Here is a 21,001-nt window from a genome sequence, read left to right as displayed (position 1 = left end):
TTGTGGGGTTTAACGCCATTTTTCAGCACGATAGGCTATACATGGCGGCCAGTATTAATGGTGGAGGAAGAACCCGGAAAACCCTGGAAAGAACCACCGACCCACGAGAAGCTACTGACAAGCTTTCTCACATGCCCACATTGGCTGAATCTTAGACTCGAACCGCCGCAGACAGAGGTGAGATGGCAGTGATCCGTAACGAAGAGCGCTTTAGACCACTCGGCCACTCGGGGCAACAAAGTGTGCCAAACAATTTGATTCACATTCAGATTTCTGAAAGCCGTATTTCCAATGGCTAATTCAAAGGTCACCAGAACATGACCCCAAAGCAGCTGCTGTCAGATCTTCGTGTAGGATAGAGGAGGTCTGATTTTAATCAGACTGTATCAACATTTTCAGTGCTATTGCATTTAAATCAATCTTGAGGAGGGTGAATGCAATTTATTAATTTTTTTAGGGTGTTTGGATGAGGTGGGAGCTGAAGCTGCCTTTTTTTTCCTGTATTATTTAAATTCTTTTTCATTGTTCTGTACTCAAAAACATTTAATAAAGCAGTCAGAAGACAGCAAGACTGTGAAATGGAACAGTCAGAAGACAGCAAGGCTGTGAAATGGAACAGTCAGAAGAGAGCAAGGCTGTGAAATGGAACAGTCAGAAGACAGCAAGACTGTGAAATGGAACAGTCAGAAGACAGCAAGACTGAAATGGAAGTCAGAAGACAGCAAGACTGAAATGGAACAGTCAGAAGACAGCAAGACTGTGAAATGGAACAGTCAAAAGACAGCAAGACTGAAATGGAACAGTCAGAAGAGAGCAAGACTATGAAATGGAACAGTCAGAAGACAGCAAGGCTGTGAAATGGAACAGTCAGAAGACAGAAAGGCTGTGAAATGGAACAGTCAGAAGACAGCAAGACTGCGAAATGGAACAGTCAGAAGACAGCAAGACTGTGAAATGGAACATTCAGAAGACAGCAAGGTTGTGAAATGGAACAGTCAGAGGACATCAAGGCTGTGAAATGCATCAAGTCAGAAGACATCAAGGTTGTGAAATGCATCAAGTCAGAAGACATTAAGGTTATGGGTATATAACCCCTCAGGATGCATGAAGACATATATGTTCATCAATGTACGAGTATCAGTGTTGCAGAAACTGACCTAAACTTATAAAATGCACAAGATCACTAGAGCATAAAATGTAGGTCATTGTGACCTACTTTCATATCATGGTTTCATGACTGTACAAACAAAAATGTCCAAAAAAATGGAAAAAAATTAAATCTGTTTCAGAGCACTATAGTGTAAAAAGTAGCCATTGACCTAAGTAAAGCAGTGCAATGCTATACAAGATGTATGCACAAACCTATTTTAACAACTGTACAAGTAATGGTATCCCAGAAAGTGATCTAATAAATGAAGTGTACATGACCACTGGAGTGTTCTAGTAGGTCATAATGACCTATGTTTAGTATGGTGGTGCAATCTCACAAATAAAGTTTGAGAAACTTATCTAAACACAAAGGTATACATTTGTTAAAACACTGCTCCTGACTAAAATACCCCGATGCCAGTAGTTTCTCATGGATCGGTGGTTCTTTCCTGGGTTTTTCCAGGTTCTTCCTCCACCATTACAACTGGCCACCATGTACAGCCTATCTTGCGATGAAAAATGGCATTAAACCCTACAATAACAACAACAGCAATATATGGGGAAATGTAAAGCTAGGGAAGCACATTCAGGCTGGTGACGTAAAATAAAGTGGTACCCCCCCCCTTCCCAATCTTACCCCTTGCTACAAAGTATAAAGTTCAAACATCAATACTTAAAAACAAAACAATTCCACACAACAGGGCTCAAACTAGACTGAAAATTGGGAGAAGTTACTTCACCCTTCAGAAAAAAAAGGAGCATGTGAGAGAAACCAAGGAAGAATTTTGAGAGAAGTGAACTAAATATAATTTTCATTTGTAGGTATAATTCAGCGCTCAATGACACTTTTTTCAGACACAAGCCCAGGGCAATTAACTTTAAAAAAATCTTTTGCTCTAACTTAAAATCCACCAGCCCATCAATGCCATATTTCTTCTGACAAACCCAGCCGTTCCCAAAAAATTAGGAAATTGTGATTTTATTCACATCAGGCTGACAACAAATGTGACTTCTGACAAATTCATGATTTCTTCATCCTTAGAAGTGAAATTCTGAATAATTGTGGCATACATATTTTTCAAACTCTAATAGCACTGCCATCAGGTCAATGTACAGTCTATCTTATCACAGTCAGTAGGGATCTGTATTTAGGGGCCTTCAGGTTCATGTACAGTCTATCTTTTCACAGTCTGTAGGGATCTGTATTTAGGGGCCTTCAGGTTCATGTACAGTCCATCTTATCACAATAGGGATCTGTATTTAGGGGCCTTCAGGTTGATGTACCATCTTATCACAATCTGTACGGATCTGTATTTGGGGGCCTTCAGGTTCATGTACAGTCCCTCTTATCACAATCTGAAGGGATCTGTATTTGGGGGCCTTCAGGTTCATGTACAGTCTATCTTATCACAATCTGAAGGGATCTGTATTTGGGGGCCTTCAGGTTCATGTACAGTCTATCTTATCACAATCTGAAGTGATCTGTATTTGGGGGCCTTCAGGTTCATGTACAGTCTATCTTATCACAATCTGTAGAGATCTGTATTTGAGGGCCTTCAGGTTTATGTACAGTCTATCTTATCACAATCTGTAGGGATCTGTATTTGGGGGCCTTCAGGTTCATGTACAGTCTATCTTATCACAATCTGCAGGGATCTGTATTTAGGGGCCTTCAGGTTCATGTACAGGCTATCGTATCACAATCTGTAGAGATCTGTATTTGAGGGCCTTCAGGTTTATGTACAGTCTATCTTATCACAATCTGTAGGGATCTGTATTTGGGGGCCTTCAGGTTCATGTACAGTCTATCTTATCACAATCTGCAGGGATCTGTATTTAGGGGCCTTCAGGTTCATGTACAGGCTATCGTATCACAATCTGTAGAGATCTGTATTTGAGGGCCTTCAGGTTTATGTACAGTCTATCTTATCACAATCTGTAGGGATCTGTATTTGGGGGCCTTCAGGTTCATGTACAGTCTATCTTATCACAATCTGCAGGGATCTGTATTTAGGGGCCTTCAGGTTCATGTACAGTCTATCTTATCACAATCTGTAGAGATCTGTATTTGAGGGCCTTCAGGTTTATGTACAGTCTATCTTATCACAATCTGTAGGGATCTGTATTTGGGGGCCTTCAGGTTCATGTACAGTCTATCTTATCACAATCTGCAGGGATCTGTATTTAGGGGCCTTCAGGTTCATGTACAGGCTATCGTATCACAATCTGTAGGGATCTGTATTTAGGGGCCTTCAGGTTCATGTACAGTCCATCTTATCACAATCTGCAGGGATCTGTATTTAGGGGCCTTCAGGTTCATGTACAGGCTATCATATCACAATCTGTAGGGATCTGTATTTAGGGGCCTTCAGGTTCATGTACAGGCTATCATATCACAATCTGTAGGGATCTGTATTTAGGGGCCTTCAGGTTCATGTACAGTCCATCTTATCACAATCTGTAGGGATCTGTATTTAGGGGCCTTCAGGTTCATGTACAGGCTATCATATCACAATCTGTAGGGATCTGTATTTAGGGGCCTTCAGGTTCATGTACAGGCTATCATATCACAATCTGTAGGGATCTGTATTTGGAGGCCTTCAGGTTCATGTACAGGCTATCATATCACAATCTGTAGGGATCTGTATTTGGAGGCCTTCAGGTTCATGTACAGGCTATCATATCACAATCTGTAGGGATCTGTATTTGGAGGCCTTCAGGTTCATGTACAGGCTATCATATCACAATCTGTAGGGATCTGTATTTGGAGGCCTTCAGGTTCATGTACAGGCTATCATATCACAATCTGTAGGGATCTGTATTTGGAGGCCTTCAGGTTCATGTACAGTCCATCTTATCACAATCTGTAGGGATCTGTATTTGGAGGCCTTCAGGTTCATGTACAGTCTATCTTATCACAATCTGTAGGGATCTGTATTTGGAGGCCTTCAGGTTCATGTACAGTCTATCTTATCACAATCTGTAGGGATCTGTATTTGGAGGCCTTCAGGTTCGTGTACAGTCCATCGTATCACAATCTGTAGGGATCTGTATTTGGAGGCCTTCAGGTTCATGTACAGTCTATCTTATCACAATCTGTAGGGATCTGTATTTGGAGGCCTTCAGGTTCGTGTACAGTCCATCGTATCACAATCTGTAGGGATCTGTATTTGGAGGCCTTCAGGTTCATGTACAGTCTATCTTATCACAATCTGTAGGGATCTGTATTTGGAGGCCTTCAGGTTCGTGTACAGTCCATCGTATCACAATCTGTAGGGATCTGTATTTGGAGGCCTTCAGGTTCATGTACAGTCTATCTTATCACAATCTGTAGGGATCTGTATTTGAGGGCCTTCAGGTTCATGTACAGTCCATCTTATCACAATCTGTAGGGATCTGTATTTAGGGGCCTTCAGGTTCATGTACAGGCTATCATATCACAATCTGTAGGGATCTGTATTTGAGGGCCTTCAGGTTCATGTACAGTCCATCGTATCACAATCTGTAGGGATCTGTATTTGGAGGCCTTCAGGTTCATGTACAGTCCATCGTATCACAATCTGTAGGGATCTGTATTTGAGGGCCTTCAGGTTCATGTACAGTCCATCGTATCACAATCTGTAGGGATAAGTATATGGGGGCGTGGGAAGTATCATTTTCAGAATGCTGCAAATATCTCCATGTTTCACAAAGTTAAAAACATAAAATGGATTTTATTTTATTTTCATTTCAATTAATCAGTAAAAACAGTAGCTTCAAGCTTTGTAATTAGTTTGTGTGATAGTAATGGGATGTATCACAATCACAAAAAACACATCATATCAATAGAATCACCTATTACCAAATGTTTACACTGCTCCAGTGGCCTAGTGGTTAGAGCATCCCCTCCCAATGCGGGAGGTCACAGGTTTGAACTCCAGCCGAGTCATAACAAAGCCATAAAAATATACTAACAGCTGCCTCGCTTGGCACTCAGCATTAAGAGGTTCACGTTAGGACTGGTCACCTGGTGTCAAGATAACATGACTGGGTGGGACATCATGCTACATGTCTGCAGCATGATGCCCCAGTGCTAGACATCACTAAAAAATGCCACACTGCAGACATTTTAGCGATATTACTGAAAATTTTTTAAAGCTATGTTAAAAATCCATATCACATACACACACACGCAAATGTTTAAACTAATTAAAAATATAATGGAATCATCTCAGTTCCTTCCAAGTTAAAATCATAATACTAGGGATTTTAAAAGTTGTTAATTCTCTAGCTTAGATTACTTTTAAAATAACTGAGAAGGTAGTGCTCAATATATTTAACCAATGACACATTACCAAGACAATGTGAGCAATGAACAGCTCATTACTATTCACGCAGGACAAGTGAGCACTAAGGAAGGTAATCAACAAAATATGGAGAAGACAAACAGTACCATTCCCCATTCATAGGTCTCTTTTTAGCAACAATGCCCATGCTTCATAATGAACTGATATCATCTGTACAAAACATGAATGCAATTCATGCTAGGATTCTATCTGTAAAATTTTCAGAGAAAACCAGTCGGATTAAAATCAGTCCTCCACTGCCTTACATACAAATCTGACAGCTACTGCTTAGGAGTCATGTTCTGGTGATCTGTGTTATTACCATAATTGCTAATTTTATCAGACAATCAGATGAAGTCTTATATCTGCACATTTGGAAGACTAAGCAATGTGACTAAAAGGCATAAATGTCTTTCAAATGATTTGATCCACTTTCAGACATCTGAAAGCTGCATATCCATTGGCTAATTCAAAGGTCACTGGATTATGAACCGGAAGCAGTCACTGTCAGATCTTCATGTAGGACAAAGGAGATCTGATTTTAAACAGACTGTTGAGAAAAGTTTTAAACAAGTTTTTTATAGTAACTGCAGCCATATTTGATGGTGGAATTAGCATCATTGTTCAAAATGAAAAGTCAGTTATACCAGGATGGTGTCAAATTTGTTCAAATTAAGTACAGATTTTTGAGAATAAATAATTGTGGCTGTTTTTATGGCAGATTGTAATCAACTGTACATAAGTGAAAACCCTTCATGCCACAATGCATTCTGTCAAATAGTCAAAACGCATTAGCAGTTTTCAAGAAGTTCCTGTAGTAATGGCAACCATATTTGATGGTGGATCGGTATCACTTTGTACAAAACTAAATACCAAGATACTATAGTTAAATTAGTTCAAATGTGTTCAGCAAGTTTTGAGAAGAAGAAATTTAAAAGTATTTGCAGTTGTAGTAATGGCCATTTGAAAATGGATTATGCCAATCCAGTGGATTATGCCACTCCAGTGGTATATGCCAATCTGCTATCAGAATGACCATTACCAAAAATAAAAACTTTCATAGCTGTATAAAAATAAAAGACTTTCAAACCATGACGTTTTCTCTTAAATTTGGTTGAATTCTGCTGAGTGTTTTATAAGAAGCTGTCTGTAGGCTTAACAACTGTCAGCAATGGTCTCCACACTGGATGATGGATCAGAATCCACAAAACAAATCTTACAGGCCTTGATACCAGGATGCTGCCTGTAGAAACATATGCAATTTAATCACAACAGTTTTTGAGAAGCAGCTGTATACAAAAACTGTGAATGGATGATACACAATGGCAGATGCACAAATGAGGACACAAACGATCATGCCATAAAAATCCACAGTATTACCCAAATTTTATACCAACATTTTTCGAACAAATACAGGCTAACTCACTTGGGAAAATGAAGCACTTCCAACCCATCTGGATAAGTGGTGTGAGATGTCTGGGTTTCAGCATAATAATAGGTCTGGAAAAAAGAGAATTTAAAAATAATTTTTACAATGGTGTATTTATTACAGTAACTACCACCTACCTCCCTGCTTCATTTTCATTTCTGCAGCAATATAACATTTGTGTGAATAATTGTTTATATACTGTGTAATTACTTGTATGTGCATGTGTGTGTGTGCATGCATGTGTGTGCATGCATGCATGCATGTATATATGTGTGAGTGTGTAAACAGTAGTATTAGCTTGTATCTTGTATATACATAACAAAGGGCCTCAAGGTAAATTAGTTTCTCATTTGTGACTGAGTCATCATCGTCATCATCATTATTGTTGTTGTTGTTTGCCTACTAATGACCCTCTGACCATACAATAAGGATAAAGAAATGCTTTTATATTAATGTGCAGTAAATTAAATGAAATGGGTTTCAGATATAAGTGAATCAGAATAACATTATTTTACTTTCACCTGCAAAATTGGGTCATGGAATATAAATACTGCATTGGCTTATATACAACATACATTTTAACTCAAACTGCACAGACTGGCAGATCAGGTCTGCATTGGTTTATGTACAACATACATTCTAACTCAAACTGCACAGACTGACAGATCAGGTCCGCACTGGTTTATGTACAACATACATTCTAACTCAAACTGCACAGACTGACAGATCAGGTCCGCATTGGCTTATATACAACATACATTCTAACTCAAACTGCACAGACTGACAGATCAGGTCTGCATTGGCTTATGTAAAACATGCAATCTAACTCAAACTGCACAGACTGACAGATTAGGTCTGCATTGGCTTATGTACAACATACATTCTAATTCAAACTGCACAGACTGACAGATCAGGTCTGCATTGGCTTATATACAACACACATTCTAATTCAAACTGCATAGACTGACAGATCAGGTCTGCACTGGCTTATATACAACATACATTCTAACTCAAACTGCACAGACTGACAGATCAGGTCTGATATTCTTGAAGCTTTATGAGCAAGAAGTCAAGTTCACAGTCCCCCAGTTTGGACAGTATAGATCTTTAATTAGAACTGAATCACAGAACATTAATACTTTTGTATATCCCTCTGTAAGATTCCCAAATTTTTGTGACATAGGAGTACCCTAAGCTTAATATTTGAGTTTGGTTTGATTCTGTGGTTTAATGACATTTTTCAGCACATTAAAGGTTATACATGGCAGCCAGTATATTTGATGAAGGAAGAATCCAGGAGGACCCTATGAAAAATCACTCCAACCCCACATGGACAGAGGTGAGATATGAGTAATATGTGGAGAACAATGCCTTGGATGATTTGGTCACCTGATTTTGAGGTTTTGAACTTGATTTTGAGTTTCTTGTTCAAAATGTTTTAAGAATATGGGGCTTGGGTTTATGTTGTTGCCTGAAATTGTATGTACAATGAACAATGCCCATCCATAGTGCCTGAAATTGTATGTACAATGAACAATGCCCATCCACAGTGCCTGAAATTGTATGTACAATGAACAATGCCCAACCATAGTGCCTGAAATCGTATGTACAATGAACGGTGCTAAACCATAGTGCCTGAAATTGTATGTACAATGAACAACGCCCAAGCATAGTGCCTGAAATCATATGTACAATGAACGCCCAACCATAGTGCCTGAAATCATATGTACAATGAACGGTGCTAAACCATAGTGCCTGAAATCGCATGTACAATGAACAATGCCCAACCATAGTGCCTGAAATCATATGTTCAATGAACAAAGCCCAAATATTGTTCCTGAAATCACATGTAAAAAAAAAAAATATGACATTCCTTTCAGAAGTAGTAGCGATAAGATTTTCAAGATGACCACCACACTTGTACTTGTTCAGTGCCAAGCAGAGTTCCGCATATTCCAGTGAATGTTAGACCTTAATCCCTTAGCTTGTAAAGGAAACACCCTCTTTGTTTTCCCACATGACAACACTTTGATTGAACCACATGTTTGTTACTTCCTAGGTACCAAGTAAGAGAGGGTGGTTGTTTAAACACCCTGTGATCTTGCCACACAACTGACACATCTTCAGTTGCAGCCTTTAACAGATTTCATACACTCTATGATGCAACCCTTAACTCATTCAGCCCCAATCCCACCTGTAGGCGTGATGAGGCTTACCCTCTTTCTGAGCTCTGCAACATCAAGTTCATTTAAGATACACCAAAGTGGGTGGTATTAAAAAAAAGCAGACAGATATAGCTCTACAATGATACCAAAAAATCTGGAAGTTCTAGTTGCCCTACAAAATACAGAGGGAAAAACCTAATTTTTTGGACCCGTTTTTTTTCTTCAACCAAGCATTTGCTTGTGGTCGGGATGCAATTTTGTGTCCAGATTTTAAACCTTTTGGCATCAGATCTAAGGCAGACTGGTCTGAACTGCACACAGACTGGTGAACCTTTTGGAATAAAGAGTGGTCTCCATATGAAAATGATGGGTCCATTAAGCAAAAAAAAAAAAAAATATTTTTTAAAAAATCCAATTTTTACCCTTCTGCTCATGTTCAAGCAAAATAACCAATAGAAAACGATGTTTCTAATACAACTAGGCATTAGTCTCATGGGAAATCTGTTGAAAGCTGATGTATTACAATATATTTAGAAATAACCCCTAAAATGTCTTTCCTACTCACATTTCAGGCGAAAAGAACAAAAATCTCTGGGGCCGAATGAGTTAAAGAGCCCAAGCTCAGTCTCTACATAAGCACCTGCACATGACAGTGAAGCCAAGGTAACTGAGTTGGAGTGACATTTACAGAATACTGAGAATCACAAAAATGTGGACATAACTTTCATTGTTTATTTGTAAAATGTGTGGAATTCACATATTACGGGATATTGTGAACTGGATCATTTTGAACTATTTTTATACTGGTATGTGACCTATAACTGAATTCAAAGATTTATCCATGGATTTAAAATATCAAGAATTATGGATTTTAATAGATAAACTAGAACAAATTGTAACCTTTAATCTATGTGAAAAATACCACTCAATAATATATAAATGTATTTTACACTGCTTTTGTTGTAATTTTCCCTCTGTGCATAAGTGTGTGTGTGTGTGTGTGTGTATGTGTGTGTACGTACATAAGTGTGTGTGTGTATGTGTGTGTGTGTACATATGTATGTATGTATGTATGTATGTATGTATGTCATGATTCCCACGCTTTTCTAAATATAAATTTCCAGGTCTTTTCCATGATGAAATTATGTTTTTTCAAGGTTAACATATGACCATTACTGAGTGGAATTAAAGAACATTTTGGATTATAAAACATGCATTTTCCAAATCTGAAGATGTTTCTCTTTCAAGACTCTCCAAAACAGATATGTCAGAAAAGAACTGATCATGTACAAAACCACAAAATTAGTCAAACGAAACAAATCTGACTATGTTCTTATAAATTGGTATTTAAAGCCATTTCAATGTACAGAATACAAATTCTAACTTTACTTTGCTGACCTACATTTTGTTGCTACATGGAAACAACATAATGAGCATACATTGTTTTGTTTCCTTTCAAACCTTTAATTCTAAAGAATTCTAGAGCAGTGTATGTGCATGTTATATAAAGTAAACATTTCCTATCACAGTATAAAAAAAAACCAATACATGCAAAGTATTAGAATCTTATCTTGTAACGAAAAAAGTTTAACCCTGAATTTGTGTGTGCCAATAAAATCTCAAACAAGATTTTTCAACCAACCTAAACTTCTTAAGACAATTTGGTTAAAAATATATCATTAATTTAAAGACATTTACAAAAGGGTTATTGTAAATTTTGACAAAAGACCTTCATAATTATATATTGGTGTATAAATAAGGGCTGAATTTTCTGTGAAATCAACTTGTCTTCTTATAGTTCAATAAACCAGTCTCCAAACATGTATTGATACATGGTCTCTTATCATTTCTTAATATATAATAAAACTTAAAAAGGGACGACAATTTCCCATTTCTCCTGCGGTCCATTTAAGATCTGAAACCAATGCTTCAAGGCACAAGTCACTGTGTAATAATTTCGCACCAAAGATCAGCTTGGAGATTCAACATTTTTCTAATCTAGGTATCCTCTGAATATTCCAACCCCATTTTTCACATATGGACATTTAGGATGGAGTGTGGGTTCAGAGCAATTACATATATAAAACAAACTGGAATCTGCTGCCACCTTAAGATAGCTTACCAGCGGGCCTAGCAAATTTAAACTATATTATATCGACTTATACCTGCATGAAATCGATGAGAAAATTATTTATTTTCTCAAAAATGTCAAGTATTATAATAGTTATGTCTTTACTCCGCCGACAGACAGGACGAAACTCAGCATTGATGAAACCTGACCCGGTACTCGCCATTTGCATTAATAGTCACATGACTTCACAAATCTCAGACAGTGACATCGGAAGTCCAATAGTCACGTGATATCAACAACAAATTCCTTTTCAATGTTGTTGTACAAAATTTCAATTATATTAAATGAAAGTTTGATATCTTTTGTAAAAACCAGAAAGAACATATAATTCTCAACATTTTTATTTCAAGAACAACTACAAGAAATATGGCCAGTCTGGTTCCCTGCTTCGTATGCTCCCTGCGTGTGAGAGCACATGTCAACGTGTAGTCCAAGTTTCATCTGACCCTTGCCACCCCTTTTTTGATATTTGGACATTTATGTTGGGGTGTAGGGTCAGAGTCAATTCCCTATCGAAAAGTTGGAATTCGCCAACACCATTTGGTGTCGGCATAGGGTAGCCACTTGCTAGCCGGTCTAGCAAACTTTAACGAACTTTCACCGAGATATACCTGCATGAAAACGATAGAAATATGATTTATTTTCTCAAAAATAGCAAATATATCATTTATATAGAATTCGATAAATTTAACTCACGATCAGTTCAGTTATGACTCAATTACGTAATTGTTTCGGGCGTCAGGTTGTAGAGAAAAATTCCCAGGTTTTTCCAGACTTTCGTCAATATTTACAAAATTCAAGGACTTTTCATGGTCGGGAAAAAAAATTACCATTTCTCCCAACTTTTTCCTGATTTCCCGGTAGCATGGGAACCCTGGTATTTTAAGTGTGTGTGTGTGTGTGTGTGTGTATCTATGCATGTATGTACGTATGTACATATCTATCCAGTTTGTATCGTTTATTTTTCCAAAGTGCAACTCTGACTCACTGGCAAGTCACCCCGTCAGACAAATTTCTCTTGCAAAATAAACCCCACCTTTTAGGAGGATCAAAGAGAAATTAGCTTTCTGTGGTCCTAAAAAGTGGGGGGATCGAAGCAAGCACACATGGTAGTTTAGGAGGATCAAAGAGAAATTAGCTTTCTGTGGTCCTAAAAAGTGGGGGGATCGAAGCAAGCACACATGGTAGTTTAGGAAAAGTAGCAATAACACAAACTTATGCTAACGGACAGACAGACAAACCACGGACAGACAGACAAACCATGGACAAAAGACCATCAATCAATGAAATGAACAGAGATGATGATAACTGGTTAGTAGAAAATGTTATTTCAAAATTGAATTTTAATGTGCGAATATTTAAAATGGCAGACAGTACTCAAGTAGCATGTGATGGCAGTGATGTGGATGCTGATTATGAAAATATACACAACTGTGAGGATGAGATCTATAGTTTAGGCAGCAGGGATCTTGACCACATCGAATGAATTGAGTGAATGATTAATTGCTGATTGGCATTTTTTACTCCGATATTGTACTGCGCTGCTCATAAAAGTCACCCACACACATTCCTAGAAATGGACCAAAATAAACCAGAGAGAGAGAAAGTTATTAAGTGGCCTGTAGCCCTTACCACTCTCTGGTCTGGGTAGATCTGCTTGAAGTCACCATTGAAGAAAGACACAATAATGGCCATCCCATCTGCTGAAATTTCCTTCCTTGTGCCATTGGAAAACAAAATCTCACGGGCCCCTGTATTGTACAGTCGCTCAATCTATTGAGAGAAAAAAAAATGAGATAAATTTACAAGTCCAGCGTATGGTGTCATTTGTAAACTGTAGTAAACCAGACTAAAGTACATGTCACTAACCACCATTGTAGTGCCAAAGTCATGTGAATAGCCAGTAAGATTAACCACTTTTTCATCAAAGGGAGTAATGATGGACATATGCAGTCAATTTAGAGGTTAGTATTTTTTCTTTATCTTTGTGAAAACCCACACAATGCCAGTAGTTCTAATATCCCAGTGAGAAATCTTTAGAAAGGGCTTCAGTGTAGGGTTGAGTACATTGTTTGTCTTTCCAGTTAATCCGTAATGCCTTGGTGGTGAATGTGCTCTTTGTCTTTAATACTAGTAAGTCAGAATTATTTCCAGATTGTTTTCATTTATTTCATTAGAGTGTTTCACCAAACCACCATCTGTTTATCTGGGAGCAGATGGTTGCAACCTTTGTTTATCAAGCTTTAACGCTGATGATTTAAACTCTGTCTCAAAATAAATGTATTGTTTCTTGATGAGTTAATTATGTCTTTTGGTTTCATTCATTTGTACATAATATATATTTATTCCACATTTCCCCAAAACCTGATGAAAACCTGAAATACATCTAGTTGTTATTTCATCAACACTAATAACAATGGCAGAACCTTCAATGAAAAAAAGAAAAATTCTAACACTGGAAGAAAGAAATAATGTCAACAAAGAGTATAAAGGATTTCTTAAAGAAAAGTGATTAAGTGCATTGAATAAGATATATACGTCATAGCTAACTGTGCAGTTTTTGTTACATTTGAAACAACTCTAAAATTTATGGCCATCTGAAGTTACCTTATGGATATAATAAATATTACCTTTGTTCTTTTCATAAATCATATACATGTACATGTACTAATATATGTACATATTCATGTGATGTTCAAATAAAAATTTGATTCATGTTGTTTGAGAGATGTATATCTTTATTATATAAAGTTATTTTGAGAGGAATACATGCAATATTTAACACGATTTATGAATAAAAGATATGGTACATGTACAGTGAGCATTGGTATTTTTTCTTCTTCAAGAATGCTAACTACTGACCCTGGAAACCAGTCCATTTTCACACACCTCTCTCATAACAGGTTTTACTGTACATGAATAATATGTGTGGATCTGGCTCATTTTCAAACCCATCCAAGATGTTAATGATATAAGCCCATATTTTACCTCTCAAAAAATCACATCAGAAATATAGTTTCCTGAGTGGCAACAAGCCCAGAAATTAAGATGTAGCCTCAGTATGCATCCAAAATCACATCAGAAATACAGCCTTGAAAGTGAATCAGATGCAAGATCACCTCATTAGTATCATACTGAATTTTCCCAGCATGTATTCTAAGTCTAATCAAAACTGGATTACAAATATCTTGAGAGTGGTAACAGGGTTCAGCAGTCAAGTACGAAACCACCTAATTAACAAACTCATCCAAGATTCTGATAATATATAAACCCACCTTCCAAGTTTCATTTAAACTGAGTGAAGAATCTGAAAGAATGGTAAGTACTTGTAAATGAATGGATGTTGCATGACAGACAGCAAATGACACATGACAGATACAATGCAATACAGTAAGTTAACTGGTGAGCTGAAGAAGACAGGAAATGGGTTCACTAAACTGCTATAGTGACCTTAATGGAATCATTATACAAATGGATAGATGGGAAGTGACAATGGTTAACACTAAATGCCCTCTTCTACACTTGTATTGGGGCTTAAATAATGGAATCATTAAACAAATGGATAGATGGGAAGCGACAATGGTTAAAACTAAATGCCCTCTTCTACACTTGTGCTGGAGCTTTGATAATGGAATCATTAAACAAATGGATAGATGGGAAGTGACAATGGTTAACACTAAATACCCCCTTCTACACTTAAATAATGGTACATCCATGAAATCAAAGGTACTGTTAAATCAGAAATTAAAGCCCATCCAAAGCTTGCTTGTGATAAAAAAATCGTGACTTGCCTTGCCATCAGGATGCTGTGTCTCCTCATAGCTGCCATCTCCTTTGTCAATTGCTGACTTGTCCAGGCTTATTCGACTGACACACTTCCGTGGAATGTTGCCACCCATGACACTTACATCAGTCTCAGAGTACAGGCTGGTGCTTTAGTAATAATGAGAGAAAAATCAGATTGGCTTTTTATGCATAAAATAAGAAAGAATAAAACAGATTTATATTTATCTTCAAAGACATGAAATTATGTGATTATGTCCAAAAATATGTTTTAAAAAATGTACTAGTTTTATTTTAGTGACTGTAGATCTTGGGAAGTTTTAATATATAAGATCATAAATTCTGACAGCATTTATTTTTCCAATTTCACACAAAGATTGCTGAATCATGAACATTTTCCACTGTTAACAATATCGATTATACTGTGATACTTCTTTCATAATGGGGAGACAACCCAGACTTGTAGAAAATATATCATAATGCTGTCTTAGCTGCCACTTACAGAAAATTTTAGGCAATGATTAAAGTCATATACTGACCTTTGACTATAAAATCCAACTTTCAGTCACTGATTTTTTTAAACCATTTCATTACATAAACATCCTTCCATACAGTTAACATAAATCCCTGAGGCAAAATTTTGATTGTTATTTTTTTTCTATTTTGATCTTGATTTAGATCTTCAGATTGTAATGCTTGCCATTAATTTCATCACTGCAGGTAACAGTGCTTGAAAAACAGAAAATACAATAAAAAATAAAGCAAAACAGTATATAAACATGGAAGTTGTGCAAAAACAACAAAAAAGGTACATTAACTTTGCTGTTACACATGAAAATAAGCTAATTATGCACAATTTGTTCCTGCTTGCACAATATGCCTTATGGAAGTATTGGCTGTGCAATGACCACAATTATAGGCAAATCAGACATCTTAGAACACAGGAGTGAAGTCAACTTAAATATTAAAACTGCTGCATTAAGTGACAGAAAAATATAATGAAAATGTTTCCTCTCATTCATTCATAATCAAATTAAGGGACAAAATGATGACTATGCAGATTTTCTGTCTTCTATATGCTAGTGTTAGAAAAATAAGCAAAGACTTTACCCTTTGAACTCCATGAACCTGATATGTTCCATCCCTGTTCAAATTGTAAATTCATTAGTAACATCCGAGTACTCATAAATGGTGGAACATAGTCTGAATGGAATACAGTCAATACAGTCAATACAGACTAAGTCAATTATGTGGGTTCAAGTCTATGGCTCAGCCAATGTGGGTATGTGAGAAAGCTTACCAGCCGATTCCCATGGGTCGTGGTTCTTCCTCAACCAGTTATACTGGCTGCCATGTAAAGCCTATCCTGTGCTGAAAAATGGTGTTAAACCCAAAACAACAACAACAGCAACCCAATTTATATGTGCAGACCTTGATCCTGAATAAACCCAGCCAACATCTTGATAAAGAATATTTGAAAAAAGTTTTTTTTCACAATCTGATCAGAAATATTGTTACTAGATTGTTGACAAGCTCAGTCAATCAGACAAAGGTCAAATGCTTGAGTTTTACTCTTAATCACACCAAGCCACAATCTTGAAGACATGCCCATTTACCAACTTTAAAAAAAATAGTAACAAATATGCAATTTCTGGAGTTCTTCAAAACTGTCCACATCTGACAGATGCAAGAACACCTCATAAAATATTCATTGGTATCATTTATTACAGACACAAGAAAATAATCATAAAAATAAATTAAATAAGTAATCATTATAGATCATAATAAAAATCATCCAACACCTTGATGATTTCAGCAGTTGTTCCAAGTTTGATCAAATTTAATAGTAACAAAATATGAATTAACTGAACCTGAATTATTATACACAGACAATGTTAAACGAATATTAAGTTTGTTCCAACAGACAGAATATTTAGATAACTACAGCTCCAATATTATACTGTATCATGCACAGATGCATGCACTAATATTACTATTGCACTTACTCTTGAGCAAATGCTGACATAGAATCTAGATTTCTTGGAGTGTCCTCAGTGAGAGAATTTATCACATTAGTCCTTGTTGACTGCTCTGTTATTTTCGATGTAGCTGGGTACAAATTATTTATACCCAACAAAGAACCAGTCTGATCATTCTGTGTCTTTTGACTAGCATTCTGATATTTATTTCCTTTGGACTGGTTCGTGGTGTCTTTTTTGCTGTGGGAATTTTGTGTAACTTGACTAGTTCCCTTGCCACTCTGTGGACCAGAAGGAAAAGATGCCTTCACATTCACTTTTGTTGCCTGCTGAGATTGCTTAAGACCCATCACTGACGACTTGACACTTGAAGCTGAACTCGACGTTTCTAATTAAATAGAAAATATTAATTATTATCTTATATCTTATACTATCTTCATTCTAAAGATAATACCTTGATGGCAATTCAAACAAGGATATCAGCACAATTTATCCACTTATCTCTCTTTCTTCTTTTAATTTATTTGCAGTGTACAATTTAACACATTCTGCAGTCCTTTTAAACTCTTGGCAACTCTGACTAACTTCAAAGAGTTGTATGCTCTGCAGACCCTGAAATGGGTAATTTTGCTAGTGAAATGCAAACTGAATGCAGAATGAAAGTCAATGAAATGCAGAATGAATGGAAATGAAATTCAGAATGAATGCAAATAAAATGCAGAATGAAATCAAACAAAATGATCAATGCAGTTTAGGAAAACAGAGAGCACAGATGCAAAAGTCAAAATGATGAATGATAAACACAAATGCATTAAAGGAATTTATTTAAGAACCAATCATTTCAACTGTTATTTAATTTCCATTCTCAGAAGCCCTTTTGCATAATAACCCAAGAGAGAATGTATTGATATCACCACATGTGGTTGTACTGTACTATCTTCAATTAAACAAAATGAAATCAGAAATAAAATTTACATTTTTACACTGCAGTTATATACAACTTTGTATCAACTTTAGTAAATGCATTTTGTTTTAAATGAACAAAATTGAAAGGAAACGAAGAACTTAAGTGATAAACATAAAATGTAAATGCATTTCTCACACCAAAACAAACAATGAGGAGACAGAAGATGAAATACAAATGTGAACTGAATACAAACGAAACACACACAGAATACAAATGACATCAAACAAATATATGGATTTAGTATTTCAAGGTCTGTAGAAAAGGAAGTAACAGAGATGACATAATACATGTTTCACTAAGGTACATTACTTTGTCTAAGAGATGGAAAATCATTCCATTGTGTACATTATCTTGTTAGCTTAAGTTTCCATGATAATGCCTCCACAGATTAAAATCAAAGCAACCAAGATGAGTCATCACAATAATATCTTGTTTCTAATTATGTTGACTGAAACTCGCATGTAAAACTACTGAAAATTCCTACACATTCTGAATGCAAACCTAAATACCCCAACATATCAGTCAAATCCGAGGGTCCAAACTACCAAACCATGTTTCAAAGGATCTCCAAAGTTGTATACTCTGTATTTTTATCAAATCTTTTGTTGAAAGTATGATGTATTTGAAAAGGATATTGTTATTGAAATTTAGGTTAATGGAGTGTAGGGGTCGGGTGGGCGATTGGACTAAATGTATAATAACCCATGCACCCGTAATTCTCATGCAGAATTATTCTTCTAAGATGCAGAAATCTAGAACTGAACATTAAGATTTTTCACACAATTGACTGAAAGTCAAATGAAGATGATCACTGTTTCCTTGACAACTATTTCTTTGATAACATATACTGGAAAAGTGCTTGGCATAATTAAGTATATCATTTTTGTAAATACAGAAAACCCAGGTTACAATGAGGGTCCTATAAATCAGGATTATATCCAATTTTTATTATAACTCATCAAATATAAGAAACACAGGAAGGAATCATATTACATGAAATATAGGAAACACAGTAAGGAACCATATTCCACATGGATTTTAAATAGGTGGGTGCATGGCTGGAAATACAATTTAGGCCCATTACTTTGATACATTAGAATTGTGTTCATAGATTACAAATGCCACACCACAGTACCTGAAAATTGGCCCAGATGCAAAATTAAGCTGGAAAGATGTACAGAAATATGGGCAGAAAATGGAAAGAGGAATGGCAAGGGTAACACTATATGGGAAAAAGAAAGGAAAAACTCTTCAAATGGGAATACAATTCTTTGACTACTTTTTGTTACAAAATGTAAAAATAGGGAATTCTGCATGATTTCTAATAATTTCATGTTTGGATTAGGTTCAGGCCCTCTAAAAATTTAAAGGTACCTCTAATGGGATCCTTACCTCTTGTAGAGGTTTTGGAAATTCCTCCATTTTGTACTGGGGCTGAAGTCTGACTACTGTACTGTTCATCCAATTGACCGTTGAAATTACTGCCAGTGGGAGTGCTGCTCCTTAGCACCTGATTTGGAATAGCCTTTCCTTTCTCCTGTTGAGTAGCTGGGACCTGGTTTTAAGTTAAGTAAATTACACAAAAATTCACACATTAATTATTGGTAAAAAAAGTTTTTATGGTAAATTAGGATCCTCTGAGAGTACCTGATCATATTAGCATAAATGTTGGAAGATAACTTCTGCTGCCTCCCAAATCCAGTCCTCCCAGAAACACAAAATGAATTCATCTTTCAAATTATATACCATACAGTCTATAGCTGTAGTATCTATGGGAAGAAACTCTTCTAAGATATAATTAAAATTACCATTTATTTGAGGGAGGTGGGGGGGGAGCTTATTCATAATGAGATCTAGAAAATATTTTCAGAGAAACAAAATTTATGGTAAACATTTCCTATCTCTGTTAAATACATCACACAATCAGTTTCAATAATGTCACAAATTGAAAACTTGTGATTGAATGCAAAACTCACAGAGATGTCTCATCTTTCATGTGTTTAGATTTTCAAGAGGCATGTGATCCTATGAAGTCACTGAATATGCTAATGAATCATCCAATGAATATGCTAACGAATCATCCACTGAATATGCTAATGAATCATCCACTGAATATGCTAATGAATCACCCATTGAATATGCTAATGAATCATCCACTGAATATGCTAATGAATCATCCACTAGAATCAAGATTCCAAAACTTACCAGGTGATATACTGCTTTTCCTCCTTTACTGGGAGGAAAAGTCTCTAATGGCTTCAACAAATGTTTTCAGAGCATTCTGAATATCACTTCAAAGCTCAGACCGGTTCTTAGTCGAGAATGATCTAGTAAAGTGAGAAAATGAATGACAACCTTCTGATAACTCATAGATAACATCCAGTTCTTACATATGAATCCTGGCTGCATCATTAAAAAAAAAACATCTGAGTGGAAATGCAGACAGTTTTGGTCGACTGAACAGTTTGCACCTCACTTACCCTACAAGCCAAAGCCAAAGCTGTCAGGAAGCATGTTTTGTATGACACCAGCTTTGGTAAGGTCTTGGAAAAACTTTCAAACATATAGAAATTGATCTGGGTGAGAACTCACAAGAAATTCAATTTGAGAAACAACGTGATTGTCTTGGGTAAACCCAGAATAAAACTGCTCAGCAAGTCAGATAGACCTTTGACATGTCTGAGCATGTCATAAATCATGGAGCAATCATTTTTAATAGTAATGAGTGCTTATTTCTTCACCTAAAAGAGCATGGGAAATAAATTAATCAGCTCAGTGATGGATGCCCAGAAGGGAACAAAGGGTATGTTCTTGCACTACAGCAAAGAAAAATACAACTTTCTCTCATACGCCATCAAAATGGACACCAAAACTGAAGGATTAAACTCCATTCTGAGCACAACTTTCCTCTTTCCTAACAATTGCCCAGCATGAAGACATCTGCCTGTGCAGGGAAGGAAGACCTGTAAATCTGACTACTGAGAGGTTTGGAGATAACCTGATGGCAATGTCTATCTCAATGGCCCAAATGGCCCATTTTTGAGAGGGGCAACCATAATCATCTTGTAGTTAC

General features: G+C 36.4%; 1 protein-coding gene across 1 annotated transcript in view; it reads right to left on the bottom strand.

Moving 5' to 3' along the window:
• Nucleotides 1-21,001, bottom strand: part of LOC149775062 (uncharacterized) — an 86,627-nt gene that overhangs the window by 6,366 nt on the left and 59,260 nt on the right. Inside the window, exons 19-23 of the mRNA XM_089944474.1 lie at nucleotides 19,321-19,483; nucleotides 16,989-17,349; nucleotides 14,991-15,132; nucleotides 12,832-12,972; nucleotides 6,901-6,974 (exon numbers count right to left, since the gene is read on the bottom strand). Coding sequence (XP_089800600.1) covers nucleotides 6,901-6,974; nucleotides 12,832-12,972; nucleotides 14,991-15,132; nucleotides 16,989-17,349; nucleotides 19,321-19,483 — 881 coding nt within the window. The remainder of the gene's footprint in view (nucleotides 1-6,900; nucleotides 6,975-12,831; nucleotides 12,973-14,990; nucleotides 15,133-16,988; nucleotides 17,350-19,320; nucleotides 19,484-21,001) is intronic.

This window comes from Sinohyriopsis cumingii, chromosome 19 (assembly GCF_028554795.1).
Source record: "Sinohyriopsis cumingii isolate HCF-2022 chromosome 19, ASM2855479v2, whole genome shotgun sequence".
Classification (NCBI taxonomy): Eukaryota; Metazoa; Mollusca; class Bivalvia; order Unionida; family Unionidae; genus Sinohyriopsis; species Sinohyriopsis cumingii.
The sequence above is the reverse complement of the archived record's forward strand: the minus strand, read 5'-3'. Positions and strand labels throughout refer to the sequence as shown.